At 44.9% G+C, this 22159-nt stretch overlaps 3 protein-coding genes and 1 long non-coding RNA gene across 6 annotated transcripts in view; 1 reads left to right on the top strand and 3 right to left on the bottom strand.

Moving 5' to 3' along the window:
* TfAP-2 (transcription factor AP-2) overlaps nucleotides 1-22159 on the bottom strand; it is a 302474-nt gene that overhangs the window by 215321 nt on the left and 64994 nt on the right. The gene's annotated exons all lie outside the window — the stretch shown is intronic.
* On the top strand, nucleotides 712-11015 carry LOC139060843 (uncharacterized). 2 transcript variants are annotated; one of them, XM_070540079.1, is made up of 5 exons: nucleotides 712-1107; nucleotides 1365-1566; nucleotides 2650-2783; nucleotides 4380-4444; nucleotides 8759-11015. In XM_070540079.1, the coding sequence occupies exons 1-3, from the start codon at nucleotides 895-897 to the stop codon at nucleotides 2670-2672; spliced, it is 438 nt and encodes a 145-aa protein (XP_070396180.1). In that variant the 5' UTR covers nucleotides 712-894; the 3' UTR covers nucleotides 2673-2783; nucleotides 4380-4444; nucleotides 8759-11015. The 2 variants fall into 2 exon arrangements, with proteins under 2 accessions (XP_070396180.1, XP_070396181.1); XM_070540080.1 differs by lacking the exon at nucleotides 4380-4444.
* On the bottom strand, nucleotides 11007-12197 carry LOC139061403 (uncharacterized; the record flags this gene model as incomplete). Its single annotated transcript, XM_070541398.1, has 2 exons — nucleotides 11007-12047; nucleotides 12105-12197. Coding segments are annotated over 2 exons (1134 nt in total), but the record flags the coding sequence as incomplete, so codon positions are not given.
* On the bottom strand, nucleotides 12201-13578 carry LOC139060844 (uncharacterized). Its single transcript, XR_011515066.1, has 3 exons — nucleotides 13384-13578; nucleotides 13127-13303; nucleotides 12201-12407 (listed from the first exon to the last, which is right to left on the bottom strand). It is a non-coding gene; the product is annotated as an uncharacterized lncRNA (long non-coding RNA).

Genomic DNA, 22159 nt, shown 5'->3' with positions numbered 1-22159 from the left:
AGCATTCGCCTTTCCTGCACTTATTTGTTCTGGAAACCATCTTTCGCGTTTTGCAAAGTAGAATGCTTGCTGTAACTTAGCTTCTTTTTTTTTGGTATTTCATGTCACATTGAAAAGTACCCAATATCATAGCACAAGGTAATGGAAAGCGATCGACCGCATTCTTTACGCTCTCCAGTGTATCCAGGTAAGCTTGTGCAAAAGTAATTGATAGCTGAGCATGGGTCACTGCAGGCGATACAGTACTGCATAAATTCGCGAAAGACCGATGAACAATGTAGACACGAATAAATGGACCGGACGCACGAAAGTACTGTTGGCACCAAGTGTCGACAGTGTCTCCTCCGTATACACTGCTCCGTCAGCGCTGCATGACGTATCACCTGTCGTTCGTGGCGCAGGCTTTAAATCCTTCCTGCTCCTCTCTACGACTTGCTGGGAAATTAACGGGAACCACGCCTGGTTAACCAACACGAACCTCTTAACGTTCTCTCTCTCTCTCTCAGACAGCTGCGCAAGCAGTGGGTGAGGAAGAAACCAACTGCCAAGGGTGGGTGGGATGCAGGTGCCGAAAGGTTTATGCGTACGTGCCATCGCAATGTGCCTTTTTGGAAGTCGAACGGCGGTGAACTCGGTCCGTATGGAGAACCAGCTCTCGATAGATGGCGCTCCAAAAATAACGGGATAGCGCCGTCTGTAGTGACGGAAATGCATTTTTCAGTAACACACACTGTGCGAGCAATGCTGTCATATCCGCTGCCCGCCGCGGCGACGTGAGTGTTGTGGGCCTCACCGCGAGCACGTTTTTGACGCTTGTTTCTGTTGTTGTGTCGTGGTGCGTTCCAACATTTTCACAGGTTTCAAAAACTGCGACGCCACCTCCGCGGCTGCAGCATGGCACCCGTAGTGCTGCGCTACGGTTTTAGGAAAGTGGCCGGGATCGACGAATATTTCCGTGCTAGTGCGCTTGAGAAGGGCCGAAAGTTGTGCGCTGCGAAGTACGCTTACGACGTCGAGGAGACCCTGGAACGCTTTGATGGCGATTCACAAGTGGTGGCGAAATGCCACTCGCAAGTGCGTCAAGCTACGTACGACGTCAACATTCAGGTAAGCGCGCATATTCGTTAAGCTTTTTCTTATTTCACCATGACCGCGAAGATTGGTGTCTTGCGTAGTTTGACCAGCGTTTACGGACTTCATATGCTTATTAATTTTAAGTTTTACGCGGCGTAGCGAAGCCTCACAAACTAAACAATTTCGAGCGCTGCTTATCTCGTGTATGCCTAACGCAAATTTCGCTACGTCCGTGCGCGGTAAGAATCACGTTTTCAGTTGTTTGACTAAATATATTTTTGCGTTGGCAGCTGTCATCGCAGCGGCGAATACTGGGTGCGCAGTGCACGTGCAAGGCCGGCCTTGGTGGCGGTTGCAAACATGTAGCTGCCGTCGTCCTGTTCGTCAACGAGGCCGACGCGCCGTCTTCGACTGATCGCCCTCAAGGGTGGGGTCGGCCGTCCTCTAAGCCGGACACTTCTCGAAGGGAGTCCATCGAAGAGCTTTTTGGAGGTACACTGTACATTTTGTCTTGCAAAAATGTGGCGTGGAGAACTACTGGTTCTCGGTACAGCGGAAATCGAAAGCCTTTTCGAAACACGATTTCATTTTCTTATTTACATGCCTGTTTGACAAGTCGACATTAACGTGGTCAAAGTGGTGTCTAGCTGGTTTTGGGCATGCTGATGTTAAGCATATGTGGAAGGAAGCTATGTGCATGTGGAAGCTTGTGTATGTGTGTGGGTATGCAGGAAGGGGGGGGGGGGGGTCAGCAGCACTAAGCTGCTGGTCCTGTCGCTTGCGTAGGGACGCCACTGCATTGACAATGCAACAGTGCCATATCTAATTAGCCTGCATTTTCTGAGCATGGAGTCGGTATGTGTGTATGCCTAGCACAAGTTTGGCTATGTCTGTACTCAATCACAATCATGTTTTATATTGTTGCACTAAATACTGATCATACTTTTGCATCTGCAGCTGTCGCCACTGCAATTTCTGTGCTTTTAGTTTATTAAACATGTAGTTCACAGCTGTTATCTCTTGCAGAGTACAAGCCCCTGTATGTTGGTGGCAAGTGCCCAAAAGAAGAACCGCCATCCTATGTTCTGCACCATTTCCCCGACATAAACTGTGTAATGAATTCAGCTGTGATAAGTGAGGAGCAAGGGCGAGTTGAACGAGACGTGCAAGACGTCCTAGAAGACCTTATTTCAAAGGCAGCACTCCATGCTGACGTATTATCTGTAGAAGAGGTGTTGATCTGGGACTGTAGTCTACCTCACTATACAGCAGGACAGTGTGCCTCACTCACTGCAATTGAGCAGCAATTTATTGCCACAAAAGTGGCATGTACAGGCTCCCAGGCAACCGTGACAGCTGCTGAAACTATAATGCAGGGAAAATGCCCCCGGTTTGTAACAAAGCACTGCACATTTCTGAAATTTCGCATGTTTTCGTTTTCTTACCTTTTCTGCTGCATGAGAACATGTAGTGCACTATACTCTTTCTTGGTGCATGCATGGATGCATGCTTTCAGAATGTGCTCTACGTTTTATTACTGGCCATGAAATTTAACTGATCCTTTTTGTGTTGCAGTTGGCACAAAGAAAGGTCGGTGAGGATATCAAGCTCCATCGCACACCGCATCCTGACTAGGCAAAAGGCCTTCGAGTCCCTGGCCGAGCAGCTGCAGAACTCCAAAACACCACTTGTTCCGGCGCTGATGTATGGTAGGCACCCAATTTTTTTTTATAAATGACTTGATGGACTTGACATGTAATAGAAATTAATAAATTTTGGTTTAAAGCAGCAGCCCTGAGCCAGTGATGGCACTAAGCACTGTAATCCACTGTAATATACCGCTTTACATCACTTAGGAACACCTCAATCATGCAACTGAACAAATGTTTACATATGCACTACTAAAGATTGGTCTTTGCTTGAATACTACTGCAGCGTGGATCAGGTTATCAGTGAAAGTAAAATTTGTAGCTCTGTATTCCGTTAAGTGCATGAGTGAGGAACAGTTCCTCTAGAAATGCACATTTTAACAAGGGAACATACAGCAAGGATTATGACAGCCGTAGATTCTTGTGCAGGCATTTGAACTTGAATGCCATGTGCCTATACATACACCCTGTGAGCCTGTAAGCATCTAGGCAACCAACATATTGGTGTCTGTTGTATTCACACAGGGAGACGTAGGCTTCAAGAAATTGTTTTATTTTTCGTGGTGCATACTGGCAGCATGAAAGCAACAATTGATGATAGTGCAGTACACAAACAACAATATATATACACCAAGATACAGTCATACATAGAACATCATGGTGACATTCATTAGCCAGGTCATTGTCCTGAATACCAGCTAAGGAGGCATGCAATGTCACATTTCTCTGCTGGTGGGGCCGATTTGCCAGTGCACCACAAGGCATGTGGCTGCTGTAGTGAATTAAAAGAAATGTTCATTACTCGGTGTGCTAAGGAAAAGAAGCAACTAGAGGTTGAAGTGGCAGCAATGCTTGGGTTGGGGCTTGGATGTCCGTGTTAGCATGGCATCGTTTCACTGACAGAAAAATAAAGTCTTGAGAAGCAGATATGGCCCTTGGGCATGCGCAATACACAGTTTTTGCTAATTATTTTTCTTGTATATCTGACGCTGGCTTTGCATGTAATGTTTGATTACCATGTTCGCAAGAGTGATTATGGCTGGCCTTGTGCGTGCACTGTACTCCACTGGGTTTTCATCAAATGTTGAGTTGTAAGCCAATGCTTGTGTATCATGTAGTATTCCTTCAGTCCTGTCTGTATAATTGTATTTCACCTGGAATGAAAAGTAGCTGTGGTGTACTGGTAGGGCACTTGTTTCAGAGTTTTGCTAGTGTGTAGATGTGCTCAGTAGACGACAAAAGAAAGAATGAGATGCGCACAGCTGGCATGTTACCCGTGTCTCGTCATCTCTTCTGTAATGTCTGGTAAGCACATGAACATGCACGATTGCAATTCTCAACTCGCCCAACTAGCTGTGTTGACCTGCTTGGCAGTCATGAGGTTCTTTGTTCGAGGCAACGAAAATTCATGAACCTTTTCTTCCTTTTCACTTCTGACACTTCCAAGTTTGATGTTACCAGGGGCCATGATTTAAAAGGGATACACTCATAACTGCTTAGCACACTAAAAATGTTCAACACTGCTACTGACAAGTGATTTATGGAAGGATTTCAGAGCAAAATCCATGATATCATTAATGAGCATGAGGCTCTCTAAGTATTGCTACATTGAACTCGTGCACATAGCATCTGCATTTTTTTTCTACTTTTTTGAAGGTACTGCTATGGAACCAACAGCAAGGGCAACATTCGAGAAAAAAATTGGTGCCAAAGTAACCCAGGTTTGTAACTACGTTCATCATCATCATCAGCCTACTTTATGTCCACAGCAGGCCGAAAGCCTCTCCCTGCGATCTCCAATTACCTCTGTCCTGCGCCAACAGATTCCAACTAGCACCCGCAAATTTCCAAATTTCGTCGCACCACCTAGTCTTCTGCCGTCCTCTACTGCGCTTCCCTTCTCTTGGGACCTATTCTGTCACCCTAATGGTCCAACGGTTATCTAATCTGCGCATTACATGACCTGCGCAGCGCCATTTTTTTCTCTTAATGTCTATTAGAATATTGTCTATACCTATTTCCTCTCTGATCTAAACCAATCTCTTTCTGTCTCTTAAAGTTATGCCTAGCATTCTTCATTGCATCGCTCTTTGCGCGGTGCTTAACTTGTTCTCAAGCTTCTTTGTCAGTCTCCATGTCTCTGCCCCATATGTCAGCACCGGTAAAATGTGCTGATTGTATACTTTTCTTTTCAGTGATAACAGTAAGCTCCCAGTCAGGAGCTCATGATGTCTGCTGTATGTGATCCAACCCATTTTTATTCTGTGTATTTCCTTCTCATGGTTAGGGTTCCCTGTCAGGAGCTCATGATGTCTGCTGTATGCGATCCAACCCATTTTTATTTTGTGTATTTCCTTCTCATGGTTAGGGTTCCCTGTGATTAGTTGACCTAGGTAAACGTACTCCTTCACAGACTGTAGAGGCTGACTGGCGAACCTGAACTCTTGTTCCCTTGCTCGGCTGCGTATCTACAATTGCTCGTAGGTATAGCGGGGCGTGGCACTTGCGCAGATGACGGATGTTTGCGCGCATGTGCGAGTAAGAGCAGTTGCAAGAGAGGAAATGTGAGGACTTTTGCTCCTTGAAAATGCGACTCTGCCTAGGCACTGCGGGGGAGTTTCTTAGCGCGTGTTCTATGTTTGTCCCTAGGCATGCCGGCAGAAGCTGCGGGGTGTGGTAGTGCTGAACTTAGTGTCGCAAATTGGTGGCTGGATGTAATTATTTATTCAATCGTCTTTTGTACTAATTGAAACAACGTGCCATTATTTCGCATTATTGGCTGCACCTCCAGGACACCAAAGCGGCAACGAGGACATCAAAGCTGGAACCCAGACTGGTCTGTGGGTTGGGGCTCGCCGAGTTATCCATGGGCCACCCTGCTTCCAGCTTTGATCCCCCCGCTACCCCTTGGGTGCCCTGGAGACCTGCGCCTCCTGCTTTATTGTAACCTCAGGTGCTCTCCTGAGGCCTCCGTTTGCCAGTTACATGTGCCCTCCTGGAGCAGTGCTTGTAAAAAAATGCAATCTATCGTCCCGACGAAAAAACACCATGACTTATACAACACCAGTCAGAACCTTTCCCCTTCAGACACAGCGATCACCAAATGGGGCGTCCGTGTTCACTGCCTCACCGTGCCAGCAGCCAGCAGCGGAGCGTAAACAAACTGGACCGCACTTCTTAATGCCGGCATGCCTACGGGACAAACGCATACAACACACGCTAAGAAACCTCCTCCGTAGTGCCTAGGCAGACTCACATATTCAAGAAGCAAAGGCCCCCAGATTTTCTCTCGCACCTGCTCATACTCGCGCCTGCGCAGAAACGTCCAGCACCACTGCAACCACTAGCAATTCTAATAACGCTGTCCAGCTATTCATCATTATCGTTGTCTTCTACGTATTAACGTTAAACCCCACTCTTACACTCTCTTTTACGGTCCTTCCAGTTTTCTGGGCCCCTTGCAGTCGATAGACACTTCATATTGAGAGCCGCCATTTTTCCAAGCATTATGTCTCCTCCATCTTTGATTAAATAGACTGTTATTTCATCTCCTGCCACTTTTCCCCATTTCATGTCTTGCAAGGCCCTTCTGACCTCATCTCTAGATATAGGAGGAGTTTCTGTATACTGTTCAGTATTGTTTCGAATAGAGTACTCCCGAGGCTTTTGGGTACTGTACAGGTCAGTACAGAATTCATACGCTGCTATTATTATACCTTCAAGATTGCTGATGTTACCCTGCTTATTTTTCAGTGCATACATCTTGGTCTGTGCTATGCCAAGTTTCTTCGTCACTGATTTCAGGCTGCGTCCATTTTTTACGGCTTCTTCACTCTTTCTCAAGTAATAATTTCAAATATCACTTATTTTCGTTGTGTTGATCAGTTTTGACAGTTCCCCAAATTCTATCTGATCTTTTGAGTTGGACACTTTCATTCTTTGTCGTTTCTTTATTCGGTCCTTTGTTACTTGGGAGAACTTGCCTATTGGTTACCTTGGTGCCTTGCCTCCCACTACAATTCCTGCCTCTGACGCCAGCTTCGTTACGGTTTCATTCATTGCCTCTATGTCATCATCATCATCTCTGTTCTAAGGCAGCATATTTGTTTGCAAGTACCAGCCTAAATTTGTCTGCTTTTACCCTTCCTGCCTCTAAGTTGACCTGTTTTTTTTTCTTGAGCGATTGTACTCTTTTTCTGTTCAAACTGAGGTGAATCCTAGCCCTCACTAACCTATGATTATTGCACTTTACCCTACCTATCACATCTACAATCTGCAGTATGCTGGGATCGGCAGAAAGTATGAAATCAATTTCATTTCTTGTTTCACCATTAGGGCTTTTCCAGGTCCACTTTATGTTGCTACGTTTCCTGAAAAAGGTGTTCATTATTCTCAGCTTATTGCTTTCGGCGAAGTCTACCAGCATCTCTCCTCTAGCATTTCTAGAATCGACGCCGTAGTCGCCAATTGCCTGCTCACCTGCCTGCTTTCCCCCCAGTTTTGCATTGAAGTCACCCATTACTACTGTATACCGAATCTGCACTTTTCTCATCGCTAATTCAACATCTTCATAAAACTGATCTACTTCCTCATCGTCGTCGCTGGATGCTGGAGTGTAGGCTTGTGCTGCCTTTAATCTATACCTCTACTGCTACGACTACTGCTACCCTCTTCATTAAAACTTCTTTCTGGATGAGTTGGTGCATACTTGACGTAAAAATTGACCCGCCGTGGTTGCTCAGTGGCTATGGTGTTGGGCTGCTGAGCACGAGGTCGCGGTATCGAATCCCGGCCACGGCGGCCGCATTTCGATGGGGGCGAAATGCGAAAACACCCGTGTGCTTAGATTTAGGTGCACGTTAAAGAACCCCAGGTGGTCAAAATTTCCGGAGTCCTCCACTACGGCGTGCCTCATAATCAGAAAGTGGTTTTGGCACGTAAAACCCCAAATATTATTATTATTATTGACGTAAAAATTGTAACAGCGCCAATGCATGCATCCACTAAGTAACAAGCGCTTGTGTCTCGTCCATTGTGGATGCATGTGTTGGCACTGTTACAATTTTTATGTCAAGTGTGCTACCCTCTCGTTAATGCTGTAGAATTCGTCAGTGTTGCCCGCTATGTCCTTGTGGATTAGGAATCCTACCCCGTATTGCTTCTTATCAGGGAGACCTTTATAGCAGAGGACATGGCCGGTATTTAGCAATGTATAAGCTTCAACAGTTCTTGTAATTTTGCTAAGGCCAATAATATCCCAAATAACGTCTGATAGTACCTCAAAGAGTTTTGCTAAGCTAGCCTCACTCGACAGAGTTCGGCTGTTAAAGGTTGACAGGGTCAGTTTCCATTGGCGGCCTGTTCGGACCCAGAGATTCTTAGCACCCTCTGCTGCAATACAGGTCTGACCGCCTCCTTGGTCAGTAGCTCCGCAGCTGTTGGGGACTGAGGTCTATCAATTGTAGATATCATCAGGGAGGTTGTGGCCGAATACTGCACCAGGGAGGCAAATTGCTGTTCTGGTGGTAACTACGTTGTCACATAATGCATTTTAATATTGTACAACTAACTAATCTATCAGTTTACTAATACAGACATCAAGTTGTTTTTTGTAGTGCTTTTATAGGAACTGCTAAGCGAGTTCATAATGGATAAGGGCAAGTTTGAATTTCATCCACAAGTGCACGTTACTCAGCACAGCTGAAAGAATATACACTGCAAGAGTGGGTAATTAGTAGAGCTTGGCAGTGTTGCCCTTGTCTCTCTATCCCCCTCTCCACTATGCATTACTGGAATAAAAGTAAAACCGATCATTTTTCCCCTTAGCACATTTATAGATCAGCGTAATGCATTTTCATCGAAGTGCTTGTACACTGAGGCTGGCTCACACATACTGAAACTGTCACAGCCACTGCTGCACACACGGTGGTTGCTAATGATATTTGAAAGCATGACTGTTGCACAAAACATATTGAATATGGTGTTCGTGCATGTTGTACATATTATTTGCTAACTTTACAAAATATGCTTTGCAGGTTGGCGTTGTGATTCACCCCTGTCAGCCATGGCTTTGTGCAAGTCCCGATGGCCTTTTCCAAACAACCAGCGGTGTTGTTTTGCTTGAAATCAAGTGCCCCTACAGTCGTAAAGATGACATAATCATAGATCATGCTCTGTGCGAAAGCTACGTTAGCTATGTGACATATCATGATGGAATGCTTCAGTTGCCTCGCAGCCACCCATATTATTCACAGGTTCAGGTTGCCATGTATGTCACTAACACTACAGAATGTTTCTTTTTTGTTTATACAAGCAAGCAAGATATTACTATAGTTGTTGACAGAGATGAAGACTTCCTTGCTCGAAACATTCCTCGGTTGGAGGCGTTTTATTATTCATACTACATTAAGCAGCTCCTGCGTTAGACCAGATTCCTGCTTGCAGAAAGTAAGTTTGCTCTTAAAGGTACATACAGCTGCTCAGCACATGAAATCAGATAACCCTGCTTATGGAATGATTCCCTATCATAGTGGCTTAAACAAGCCATGTTTCTCTCATTAAATTTGGAAATTTACTTTTTTAACCTATCACTAAAAGTCGCGAAAAATGACCTTTCGCGCACCACATGGCACACACATGAAGCTGCATAAGAGCTCTGCCACGTGACCTTCTACTAGTGTACGCGGTTACTGGTCTTTTTATTAGTACTGAAATGCAGTATACTTCCTATTACGTGTTTTTCCTGACTTACAGTGTGCAGATTTACTGATTACAGTGTGCAGAGTTGGCCCACTTGTGGCATAGTTGATGTCATATTGTATCTCATAGGGGGGACCACAGAACTTGGGTTACTTGCATGCAAATTCGCGTGTGTACAAAAGCATCTATGTGTACCATTATGCATGCCTTTTTTACCTTGTAATACTCACAGATTAAAGTGCCTGTGGTTTTCAGGCAGGTAAAGCACAAATAAAAAACAGACAGCGGAAAGAATGACAATACATTGTGATTGCCATACATGCCTTACCAAAACGTGTTACTGTCTCGACCTTCCACTGTGCCAGCTAGCTTGGATACAGACCCTAGGTCTGTGTAATATAAAGGCTGATGTGTAAATTATGCTGCACTTATTAACAGCTCAATTACCTACAGTGTGTTAGTATCAAGGTTTCACCTCCAGCGAGTGACAAAGTGTTTTTCGATTTCTGTGCCAATTTAAAATTATAATAGCTACTTAAAACATGTACAGCATCCTTGTTTCTATCAATATAAATCATCGTCTTTTCCTTTGCACCATTTCATGACACATTTTTTGCACTTGTTGGCCCTTTAAGGAAGTTGCTAGTGTTAAACACTGTTGAGCTACCTGATGGCAAAAGCTGGTTTTAGTCTGAAATCTTCCTCTGAAATTGCCTGGCTTTCAGGAACTTGCAAGTGAACAGCAATGCTTTATTACCACCAATTTCTTTGCTTATTGTCGCTTTATAACTGCAACATGAAAGACTGCATCAAAAAGATCCCGAACGTCTGCCATGGCTTTTACATGTCCATTCTGTCACTGAAGGAGTTGCAGTGATTCTTTCAGTTGTATCTGTAAGCTTGCACTGTATTTCCTTATTGAGAGCCTCTGCTGTTGCACAGTTGAGGCTAGTTCACAGTTGCAGTGTTTAAGCCATTTTTGATGCCTGTAGTGAATGTAGCCTTGAGGCACTGTCGACCTGATCACGTCTCCTTTAGTTTTAATTGATGTCTCCCATGTTTTTGTGTGTGTTTGTATGGTGGTTGAGAGCCACACCATAGCTTCTTAGATATGTTTGCAAATTTGTTCAGCCTAGTGCTGTCCCCTTGCTTTACAATTTCTCATCCAAGTTTATAATTTCAGAGTCGCAGATAAAGCTGCTAGCTTTCCTGGTGATTTGGGCACTACTATGTTAGCTGGCTAAAATATCACTGCTATGAGCAGTTTCTTCAGTGTCATACTGCACTTAATGTTCTAAAAATAAAGCATAGTAATTTATTTCTGTATGGTGCTTGCCTGCAAAACAGCCGTATTGTGTTTGCAAGCTAGGCACATAAGTCTACACATGTTTACACGAATGGATTGGTCCGCTTTTTATTATTGCCAAAAATGATTAAAAACATACATGACCGGAATATTTTTCAAAATCTCTGTGGGGAAGTTGGCCTTTAAATATTACAATTTTGTAAAAGGTGGTAGCAGTGCTTATGCCAAAAATATGTTTGATACTCTGTGCTTGTGTATCACAGTGAAAATAAAGCACCTTACTTTGTGTTGCTTTGAATTATTGGACTTTGCAGATTTGCCAAAATGCAGCACATATGAAAAATTTCACTCATGGCAGGAATCAAACTGACAGGAATACGGTGCTCCAAAATTCCATGAGTTTTTATGCGCTGTATCACTCTCTCTACATGCACGCGCACTTGAGCAACATTGTATGTTTCTTGCAGTTCTGCAGGTGAGAAAGGCTGGTTGCCAGTTGAGAATGGTGGCATAATCAGTACGGCACTTTTACCTGCTACACCTGCTAGTATTCCAGGAAAACCCTTATCAGCAAGAATAACATCATGCTGACCAATTATTTCAAGGAATCCTGATTCCAGCACGATTTGTGTGTCTGAGCAACGCCCACCATAGGATTTGGACTTGAATACAATGAGGCCAGAGGGGGCAATCGCAACTAAAAATTTCAATGTAAAGCCACTTTTGTACGTGGAGTAGAGGACATGTTGTTGCCTCACCTCTGATGGTGTTTCTGTGCGCACTTCAGTGCAATCGACAATGAGTGTGCAGTCAGGATAGTTGACCTTAAAACACTCTGGACGTGTATCCCGTATCACTTGCATATGTGGCTTATATATCCACTTTCTTGTAGCACCCGCAAGCGTGCCCAGAACTGCATGAAACGTTCGTGCTGCTGTTGTTTCATGAATGCCAAAAATTACTGCAATTGCACTAAAAGGCACTCCGTGCTTCATTTTGAATAGAAATATTAAAAGTTTGTTCGGAAGGCTGACATCAGTACCCTTATCTCTCGTGTGAGGCAGGAGACTTAACAGGAGCGAGAAAACATTGTCTGAAACGCCACAGAGATCTCTCACTGCACCGGGTGTTAAGGAAACTGTGTCGAATCCCCCAAAAAAGCAAACCCTAGAGTCTGGTCCTGCAGCACGGTGCGATAGGCATGGCAAATTTCCTGCTGGTGTTATGAAGCATGGTGTGGCTGATTCTTCTTTCTGGCACACCTTTTGCACTGTAAGGTCTAATGCCTCAATGTGCTCCTCTTCAAGATTGTATTCAACCTGAAAGTCGCAAATGAGAGAGAATATGAATCGAGCTCCAGCAAACGGTGAACATACCAGCTCCAGGCTATTGTGTCCATTTGGCGGTTCAAGGCATGACTGCTGCTGATACAAGCCTCCAACCAAACTGTGAATGTCGTTGTCCTGTATAAATGGAAAAAGTCAATTAACTGCTGCTGATTGGAGCCTCCAACCAAACTGTGAGTGTCCTTGTCCTGTGTAAACGGAAAAAATAAATTTTTCTATGATTTCTGAACCAAAATGCAACATTGTTTTCCACTTGCCCTCCTTTCACTTTGTTGTGATGGCTCCTGGCAATTCGTAGGTGATTTCGCACGTGCTCGAGCTCGCTTTGCCCATCTGGTAAGAAAAAAAAAAAACAGAATCGGTGCACTTGTATGTACGGTTTTAAAGACATCCCCCACTACATGAACGCGACATTAATGTGATAGGTTGATGAAGAAGATATTTAAGATTAGTCGAAAGGCGACTCTTGGACTTTGAAAGCTAACTAACAGCTCGTCAGCCGCTACAGTCTTTGTATCGTTGAAACCAATAAACTATAAAATGGAGTTAGGTGTCGCGATAGCCCGGAAACAAAACCGTCGGCTGCGTACAATTAAGCGACAGGGGTATGCGAACGTACCAAGCAGCGGTGGTGTATTGAGATGTCGAAGCGTACATGGAGGCTTTTACTATAAATCAACAGTTTGCATCGTTTCTACTGCAATGCAGAAATAGCCCAAGAAATAATGAAGGCGGCCGCGATCGTTCGTGGCCAGGGCGACGTCCGATCGTCCGCGTTATCAACGGGATCAGCCGGCCTTGAACGGTGGATGACGAGTGGCATAAAACGAATAGTTTGGCCTTTATGGTTGTCAAACACCTACTCACTGGCACAGTAGCCGAACACAGCGCAAATTTCCAACCGCCTGACGGGCCCTTACGCGCGCGTCGTGCAAGTTCCGCTCCTCTCGGCAACAAGTTGACGGTGCGGCTTTCTCGAGGCGCGATCGCTCGATGCCTAATTTAACACAACCCACAACGATGACACGTAGTTTTGCTTTAAAAAACCTCACCGGTGGTAACGCTCTGTTGGTGCCGAAGGGTCGCATGGAACCGTGCAGCGGTATGCTGAAGGAAAAATTGTTGGCACGTAGGCGGGATGGTGCATGCAATTACTCTTTGCATTGCCGAAGAAGTGCCGGCTGCATATTCTGGTGTTCGCATTCGGCTGCCATGGCTTGCCGTCAGGCCTGTCGAACAAATTAAGCATATAAGTTCAAGCGTAGTCCCACCTGTTTAAGTGTCACGCTTTAAAATTCAACACACTCACCCAGCACGTCGAACAGCTTGTATCCAACGTTGCCGCCGCTCTAACTCGTACGGCTTTGAAGGGAATGTGTAAAAAGACACGCTGCTATCATAGCCTTCTTGGTTGTGGCACTTAAAAACACAGCAATACCGCCGGCCTCGAAGTTTCTTTTTCCGCGTTTCACCTATGGTTTCACTTTCACGCACCGCGGTGTCGTTGACGTTTGCTGCCATTTCTATTTGTTTGTGTTACTGAAAACTTCCGGCCGCGTCCAAGAGGGCGGCGCTGCATGTTCGTCGAAACTCCAGCGCTGGTTCCCCATAGCGGTGTGCCCCCCGTTGGGGCGGTGATTAATTTGTCAATGCGCGGGAATCCTCTGACCCAATTGCGGCGCGCGCTACCAGTGAACTGGGAAAAACGACGATTTATTACGTCCCCTCCGCGAAGGGTAACACGCGGAGACAAGTCACCTCCCGGTGTACATTGAAGGGCGGGCCAACTTTGCAACTGGACGGAAGACCCAACCCAAAGCGGAGACGCTGCGGGCGTCTTGTCCTCACGCTGTGTGCGCGGTTTCCTTTTTTGGCAAGTGACCAGAACATTGTGCGTCTACCGTGTCAAAAGAGGCTGAACACAATGGAAGAAATCAACGCTGAGTTCGAAACACCCACCTATTTCTTCCTCTTGGTTGAACTTGTTGAGAGAGAGAGAGAGAGAGAGAGAGAGTGCTTGGTTGGGAAAGCGCGGCAATAGTGCGACCCATTCTTACGCTTGCTCCGGGGACCAAACTGTATGTCACAGAGTAAAGAATGCGAAGAAGCAGTAGCACTACCAGAAGTGTCGAACGTTTTTTATTGGGGCAAACTTAATTATGCCAAGCAAAGCAAGAAACACTCAAGTGTCAGCGATAGCAGCAGGCGCGCTCATCGAGGTAAGAAATGTCTAAACCCACTGGTCAAGTATGTCCGTCTGTTTAGAAACGTTTCACCGCACATTCCAGAGCAGTCGCATGCGCACGGATAGACTTGAGATTCTACAGTATTCAAGTCACGCGTGCAATCTGCTTACTCTGATTACAGCCACGCCGGTATCCCCAAGTCCAATTGGCGACAACCTCAACAAAATTACGAGTATAGCAAACGTGTCATGCGAGGTGCGATAACGGGATAACATGAAAGGGATGAACGTAATGCCCCCTGAGCCTGTAGAGCATTCGAAGAAAGAAAGAAAGAAAGAAAGAAAGAAAGAAAGAAAGAAAGAAAGAAAGAAAGAAAGAAAGAAAGAAAGAAAGAAAGAAAGAAAGAAAGAAAGAAAGACGACAACGAAAAGGATGTGTGATTCTATACGCACTCTGATCGTTTTTAATGTGAGGCATTTATGTTGCGATAATTCAGATGGCAGATGGCGTTGTTCACGCTGGTAGAGTCGGTTGGACTGCTGTAAAATAAGAGAAATGGTTCTTTTGAGTGGTGCTACATATTTGAACATGTTTCCGTATTGCAGCCTCTCCAGTTTGGCTTCTGACAGTACTTTCGAAAGGGCTTACGTGTTCCCACCCGACTCAGCTGAGGGTGACCGGGCAGCTGGCCTATGCGTAAAAATGCGCAATCACTGACAGCGTTGGTAAGCGCGAGAAAGTGACGCAAGATGTTGCGGCACATTTGCAGGTGGTGGAAAAGTTTATTGGTTGCACGTTTACTGCACTGGGTATGCACCTTACGCTGGTCTCCTCGGGTGCACAAGTCCTTTAAACTGCTTGTTTACCAAACCCTTCATTATACTTCGTGCGCGTATCGCACGTAAAACATTCAACGACAGCTTGTCACCGCAGCCTGCAACCACTGCAGTGACGAGGAAACCATTCATCACACCCTACATGTCCCTGTTCGCAGTGTTGTGTGCATATAAACGCTCACTCTCCACTGTGCTGAACCAGCTGGACGACAAGCCTCTGTGATATCCTTCTGGAAAATGGACAATGGCCTCCGAGAGCGGATGGCGCGAGATCTCCGAGGCCATTTATAGACGTGCACGTGACCCAACAACCCACCAGAAGGCAGCGTGCAAGCAGTACTGTGCCTTTTGGTGCGATCCACCGACCCGTGCGAACAGGAGAGGCGCTCATGGGCTAAAGTAGATTAAGGAACATGGATCCAAAAAAATGGGCGCCTAAAGTGCACAAGTGGTCCTAAAACCTGAAAAGCGTGGGCGAAGAATGAAGCAAGAGGTCAAGAAAGTTGGCAACCCAGTACAGGGTAGTTGAAAGTGTAAACAGACAACCAGAAATAATCAGAAATCAAGTGAGAAACAGACACAACGAATTGGACGCAAAGACTGGGAAAAAAAACACACACACAAAAAAAACGTGGCGATTTCCAAGAATGGGAAGAAACAAATTGTAAGGGAAAGTCTCTGCGACAACACATTTGAGGCTCGAGCTTGTTGCTTAAGGACAAAGACACACCGGAGCAAATACTCGCCACAAAATTATGCACGTGTATGCTAGCTGCAGCGAAATTCCAACGACATCCCAATGGAATGCGAAGGGATTCACCCAGCGAGACCCGTAGGTAAAGTACACCTTCCAGAAGCGCTTGGATTTAAAGTGGACCGACGCATCAACCAGTCTGCAGTCCAGATAAGCAAGAGACGTTTAGAGTACTGGAGAAAATGAAGACGGTAAGAGATTGATACGACTGGATCGGTTACAGGCATAGGTAGCGGTACAAGGTAGACAGAGAAGTATTTTTGGAAGAGAAATAGATATCACGGAGATGTACAGAAATATGCAAGAATGAGAAGCATGTATAGAATATGTGATTCATCCATGTGGCCAGGTGACTATTTGTCACCGTCTTGTTTTAAAGGGGATGCCAATAAATCATCATCATCATCATCATCAGGGAACAGCCTTCAAGAAGTGACCTCGGGTTTTTTTTTAATTGCTTGCAAAGATGCCGCCGCTTTTTTTCTGCCGGAGAATGTTCTTCTGGCGTACGACGACAAACACAATTAATGGTAATTGTTCGGTTAAGCGATGCGCCAAACCGTAGTTTGATAAATGGTCGGAAGCCTGTTACATTTCCACGCGGTATTACAGGAGGCCTGGTACGTATGCTGTGCATATTTACCAGCACTAATTTTACTTTATGAAAGCACCATCTCGCGTTGAGGGAGTTACTTATAAATGTATACAGAAGGAGGTCCCACAGCTGATGAGTACCGGGGGGACCTCGTACAGGTAAACGCATTTGACAAGTTTACGATTATAACCAGCGATGCAACATTATAAAGGCGCACAGAAACACCAGCTTTCGAGCAAACAAAAACGGAAATTGTAAAAAAAAAACGCAAAGAAAACATGCACACAAAAGATCATTTGCAACCTATTAACGTTATAAATGAAGATAGGTAGGTGTACAAGAATATATCAACCATTTTAAGAAATATATTATACAATACAATACAACGAGAAGTTATCGATTTGCGTCTAGAAAAATATGGAGTTCGTGCTAAAAAAAGATTAGCGGTGTACAGGTGGTGGTATAACAGGCGGCGTTAGCCTATATAGCGTTCCTGGCCGGAAATTGTCGCGGCTGAGCATCAATTACCTGATTAGCACGAGATTTGACGAAACAATGTTTTTTTTTTTTTCTTTCAGGGTTCGCAAGAGACCACTCGGCAGTTAAGACCCTCTACAAGAAAACACTTACGTGCCTCCGCGCTAGAGGGCGCCTCGGTATACGGATAACCGGCAACCGCTGCGCCCCCTACCGTGGTGAACCTTTTATGTTCTCGGGCGGGTTTCTTGTGCAAGCCGGATTGCACCCAGAGGGGAGTGATTCTTTCCCGGAGCAGCGAGTTTTTTTCTCTTCTTTTTCTTCGGTACACAACCCACCACCGTGTATACGTATACCTACACACGAGCGCATACATACAAGCGGCAGCAACCACCAGCCAGCCCGGCAACCACCGCGCGTATATGTTCGCGATCGGAGGCAATTTCTCTCGCCGGTCTGAGAAGGTGGGGGGTGGGGGGAGGAAGGAGACGGTGGCAGCAGCCACAGCAGCAGCAGCCAAAGCAGCAGCAGCCGGGGTCTTACGCAGAGATGCCACCCGGAGATAAAGCCGAACCCGATCTCTTCACAAGTCGCCCCGCGCGTAGAGATATATATATGCGCGTCGCGCGCATTCTCGGCGAGCTCCGTGGGCGTCGTTCCCGCCTTGCTGCATGCTGCTGCTGCTGGATGCTACCTAACAGGAAACTTTGTACACACACGCACGCGCGCGCGCGCACATGCACGGCGAGCTGACACACGCGTGGCCCTTCTAATGGCTCCGGCGCGAACAATGTAATAAGCGGCGTCGTCACAGCGACAGCTCCATAAGACGATGATGTATATATATACACGTATATATGGTCGATGAAGCCCTCCGACCCACGCTTTTTGAGCGCGACACATTAGGATGCAAAACGGTACGACCGAGATTAGAGGCAGGGGATATTCTCTCTCTCTCTCTCTCTCTCACTCACTCACTCACTCACTCACTCACTCACTCACTCACTCACTCACTCACTCACTCACTCACTCACTCAAACACACACACACGCACACACTCACTCACTCACTCACTCACTCACACACACACGCACACACGCACACGCACAAACACTACGAGTGTTGCATAAATATCAGCGCCAGCTCCACGCGACTTGTCCAGCTAGACCGCGCGGCGATGTGCGTTCAAATTTCGCGAAATGGTACAGATTTTTCCCGGGGGGTTTAGCTTGATGCCAGGTTGTGGCGAGCATTACTAGCACGTTTCGCTCACAATGAAGCCAAAGTGTGCTCAGTGTGCTGCGACGCCAAATGAGAACTGTCGATGTTGCTGCAACTGAATGGTGTCGCCATCTGTCATTGTACGGTGGAAGGTGCAGCGTCCTGTTTATCCGACTATACGGTACCTAATTACAATTTTCCTTTCGCAACGAAGCCTCACTCTGTGATGTACATATATCAGGCGAAGTGAGTCAGAAACAGAGAGAAAACCCGCATTTATGTTTGATGTTTCGATGTTGTAACACATGCCTTGTTACTTTGCCTTGCTACTTGATCAGCATGAACACATAAGTACTTTGTTGCGAGATAGTGACAAATAACTTATACCTAAGATCCAGTTTATAATCGCGTAGTGCACGGGATAAGCACGGTTTATACGTCCGATGTTAGGTCGCACAACGCGTATATGCACTGTGCACAGTTGGTTGATTCCTTACGATACGCAATATGTAGGAACAGCGTTGCATGCATGCAGGGAGTTGCGTGGCGTGAGTAATTAATTGCATTGTCAGGTCAAATAACACCAACGTCTCTAACAGTACCAAATACCAGCGTATAACGAGTACTAACTGATACAGCCTCCTATGTTCACGGTCAACTTTCTGTGGCAATCAATCAAATCAATCAATCAAGGCAACTTCGCAACTTTACAAGGCGAAAAAAGGTGGCCGAAAAAGGAAGCTGCTACACTGCAGCTTGACTGGGCTCCAGCCACCCATCAGCAATGGAGACGAAACACATTTAGCATTACTAAACCTTCATAAAAAGCACTGTACCAGACATACAATGAAACCAAGATTACCATTACCATCAAACACGCCTCTTTAAGGACATCTGGGAAGTAATAATAATAATAATAATAATAATAATAACATTTTTTTTATTCACTTCAATTCGTACAACGTGTTCCAGCCTGCATAAGCGTTGCCGCTTGTGTGCTGAGCTGGGCAGCCAGGTTAAGCACATGAAACAACAGCGAGTAAATCATAGTTGAAAAGTAGGGAAAATAAAATCAACCAAATACTCAGCAACTGCTTGTGCGACATAAGAACAAACAAGCAAACAAACAAGAACCAGCAGAACATATGATAGCAAATCCACCGTGCACACTTACGTACACGAAATGAAAACATTAAGAACATGACCAACAGCAAATTACCTTATTCTATATTATCGTTCAGCCAAGGTCGAAGAAAATTCTTAAGGTCTTTTAAACCGGTAATATTCGGGAGGGTTCCTAATTTATTGAAGTAGTAAGGAACATAGTAGGTGCGGGTTCTTTTGCCATAAGTGGTGAAGATGCGGGGTATGACATACTTTTCTGATTGACGGAGAGGCCGTACTTTAATCTTGCAGGTTTTAAAGGAGCTGTGAAAGAAATGCTTGTATAATTTGCCAAAGATAAATTGCTTGTGTACAGGAAGCATGTCAAAATATTCCATACTGTCTCTGGCTGACTTATCATGATAGTTGGTTCCATAGGAGAGATTGGTTGCAATCCTGTGCACAATGCGGCTTAATGTGTTTAATTTATATAAAGAAGCGGTTCCGTAAATTGTTATCCCGTATCGTAATATTGACTCTCCCAATCCCTTATATACCATTTTTCTAACCGATACATCACATATAGATCGTAGAGCATATATATAAACACACACTAGGCGTAGGCGTTTGGCTAACTCTGAAATATGAATATTCCACGACAGTGTTTCGTCAAATGTGATACCAAGGTATTTAAAATTGGATTTAAGTTCCAAAGGTGGGCATGAACAACACGTACAGTTTCTCTCATGAAGGTATATATTTGATAGTACTCTAACCACTTTATATGGGCTATGAAAACAAAGTAGGCAGGTTTTTGTATTATTAGTAAAAATCTGATTAGTGTTGAAGCATTCTATCAAAAGATGCACATCCTGTTGCATCCTGTCGGAGGCCTCTTCATACGTTTCACTTGGTATCGCCAGGGCAGTATCATCCGCGTATAAAAAGAGTTGTGAGTTCAGTGGAAGACAGGTCATATCATTGACGTAGATATTAAACTGATACAGCCTCCTATGCTCATGGTCAACTTTCTGTGGCAATCAATCAAATCAATCAATCAAGGCAACTTCGCAACTTTACAAGGCGAAAAAAGATGGCCGAAAAAGGAAGCTGCTACACTGCAGCTTGACTGGGCTCCAGCCACCCATCAGCAATGGAGACGAAACACATTTAGCATTACTAAACCTTCATAAAAAGCACTGTACCAGCACTGTACCACTGTTCTAATGAAATAGAAAGGCTAAGTACTCATAATATACATACATAATACAATGGCTAGACACAACAAAAAAATTGTTTTAATTGCGTGAATACACTACTTATTATGCAAAAAAAAAAGATGAGGCGTGCAGACAGGACACAAGAGTAGAGAAGTGGACAACACGAACGCCGACTACTTACTGAAGGGAGCACTGAGGTGAAAAAAGAAAAAAAGACACAAACTCATCCGCGCAAGCTTTGAAATGGTATCACCACGTGTCAGTCGGGTACATGTTCTGGTCTACGTGAGAGATAACTGTCAAGGCACTTAATCTCTTCCTTGCGTAATGTAACCGAAGGCTGACTCACGCGTGCACGCACTTCCACCATTATAGATATGCCATGCTTCTACCATAGGACGTGTATCTTCATCCTTATGCCTGTACAATATCGCGCGTTCATTTAACTCTGGCGTGCGGTTACAATCTTGGCAATGTAGGGAAAGATTAGAAGGCGTTCCACCGGTTAAAGGCCTTTTATGTTCCATTAGCCTCTGACTGATACACCGCCCCGTCCGCCCTACGTAGAACTGGCCAGAGCTAAAGGGAATTTTATAACCCACACCCATACGAAGTCAGTAAAACTGTTGTTTTTATTGTGCTTCACTGGACAAATATCCGTTCTTTTTTTGCATTTTACCTGCTCCTTTTTCCTCGGCACTACTTATGTCTGTCTTCGCTAACGTTGTGATGTCAACATTTAGTGTGTCATAGTGATTAGATGTCCTTGGCAATGTGTGCCGAATTCTCTGTCGGCCGTATACTGTGTGCGCGAAAAACGAACGTGCCATGGTGGTTGATACCGAAAAGGATGTGTTGTCGGGGTGTGCTCAAGTTGTGCAATGTCGAGAAAAGCATATAATCTGCCCTGAACTGCTTTCTTATAGCAACACAGTAGAGTGTAAGTGTACAAATCTCGAACGTTAAAGATTGTATGTTTTGTTTTGTTGTTTTTTTTTTCAAAATGAAGGGAACGAAGGGAAAGCTGCAGGGTCGGAGTTTCTGCACATGCGTTACGGCGCCAAGTAGTCCGCCAGTGTTGGACAGTGCTTTTGGTAGCTCAGAACAGACGCTGAATCGAACCAGCTTCACGTTGTGACGGTTTCGCGTTTGCTCAGACGCGGAAGGGAAAAAGCCGCAAAATAAGCAAACTTTTACATTCAGTGGTGTGTTTTATCTTATCTAACTGTAGCTAATAAGGTGTTTACGTTTTCTCTTCCCCAGATTAAACTATCGTGGATGAAGACGCGGGACTCTCTTCAGCAGCGCTCTCATTTGTTCGCGCTTTGCCTGCGTAGCTCTCCCTTCATTGCCACACAAAGTTGTCCACGAGTATAGGTGGTGTAGCTTCACTTCATCTGATTGAGGCTGTTTCACACAAACGAATCTTTAAAAAAATATATGAACAAAAAGGCATGCTGATGTGCTACTGCAGTTGAGGTAAATGAAAAGAAAAAAAAGGTAATTGTCAAAAATGCGACGGAGTTGCAGAATACAGAAAAATATATTATTAGAAGTTGGGTCACAATTACAAGTACTTAGTATGCAGAAGGAATCCCATAGTCAAAGACTATGGGACCTCCTCGCAGGATATATAGCTACAAAGAGAAATTCTCTTCAAAGCGGTATCACTGGATGTACGTATCTACAGAT

This window comes from Dermacentor albipictus, chromosome 6 (assembly GCF_038994185.2).
Source record: "Dermacentor albipictus isolate Rhodes 1998 colony chromosome 6, USDA_Dalb.pri_finalv2, whole genome shotgun sequence".
NCBI lineage: Eukaryota > Metazoa > Arthropoda > Arachnida > Ixodida > Ixodidae > Dermacentor > Dermacentor albipictus.
Note: the sequence above shows the minus strand (reverse complement) of the source record. Positions and strands in the feature narration are given on the sequence as shown.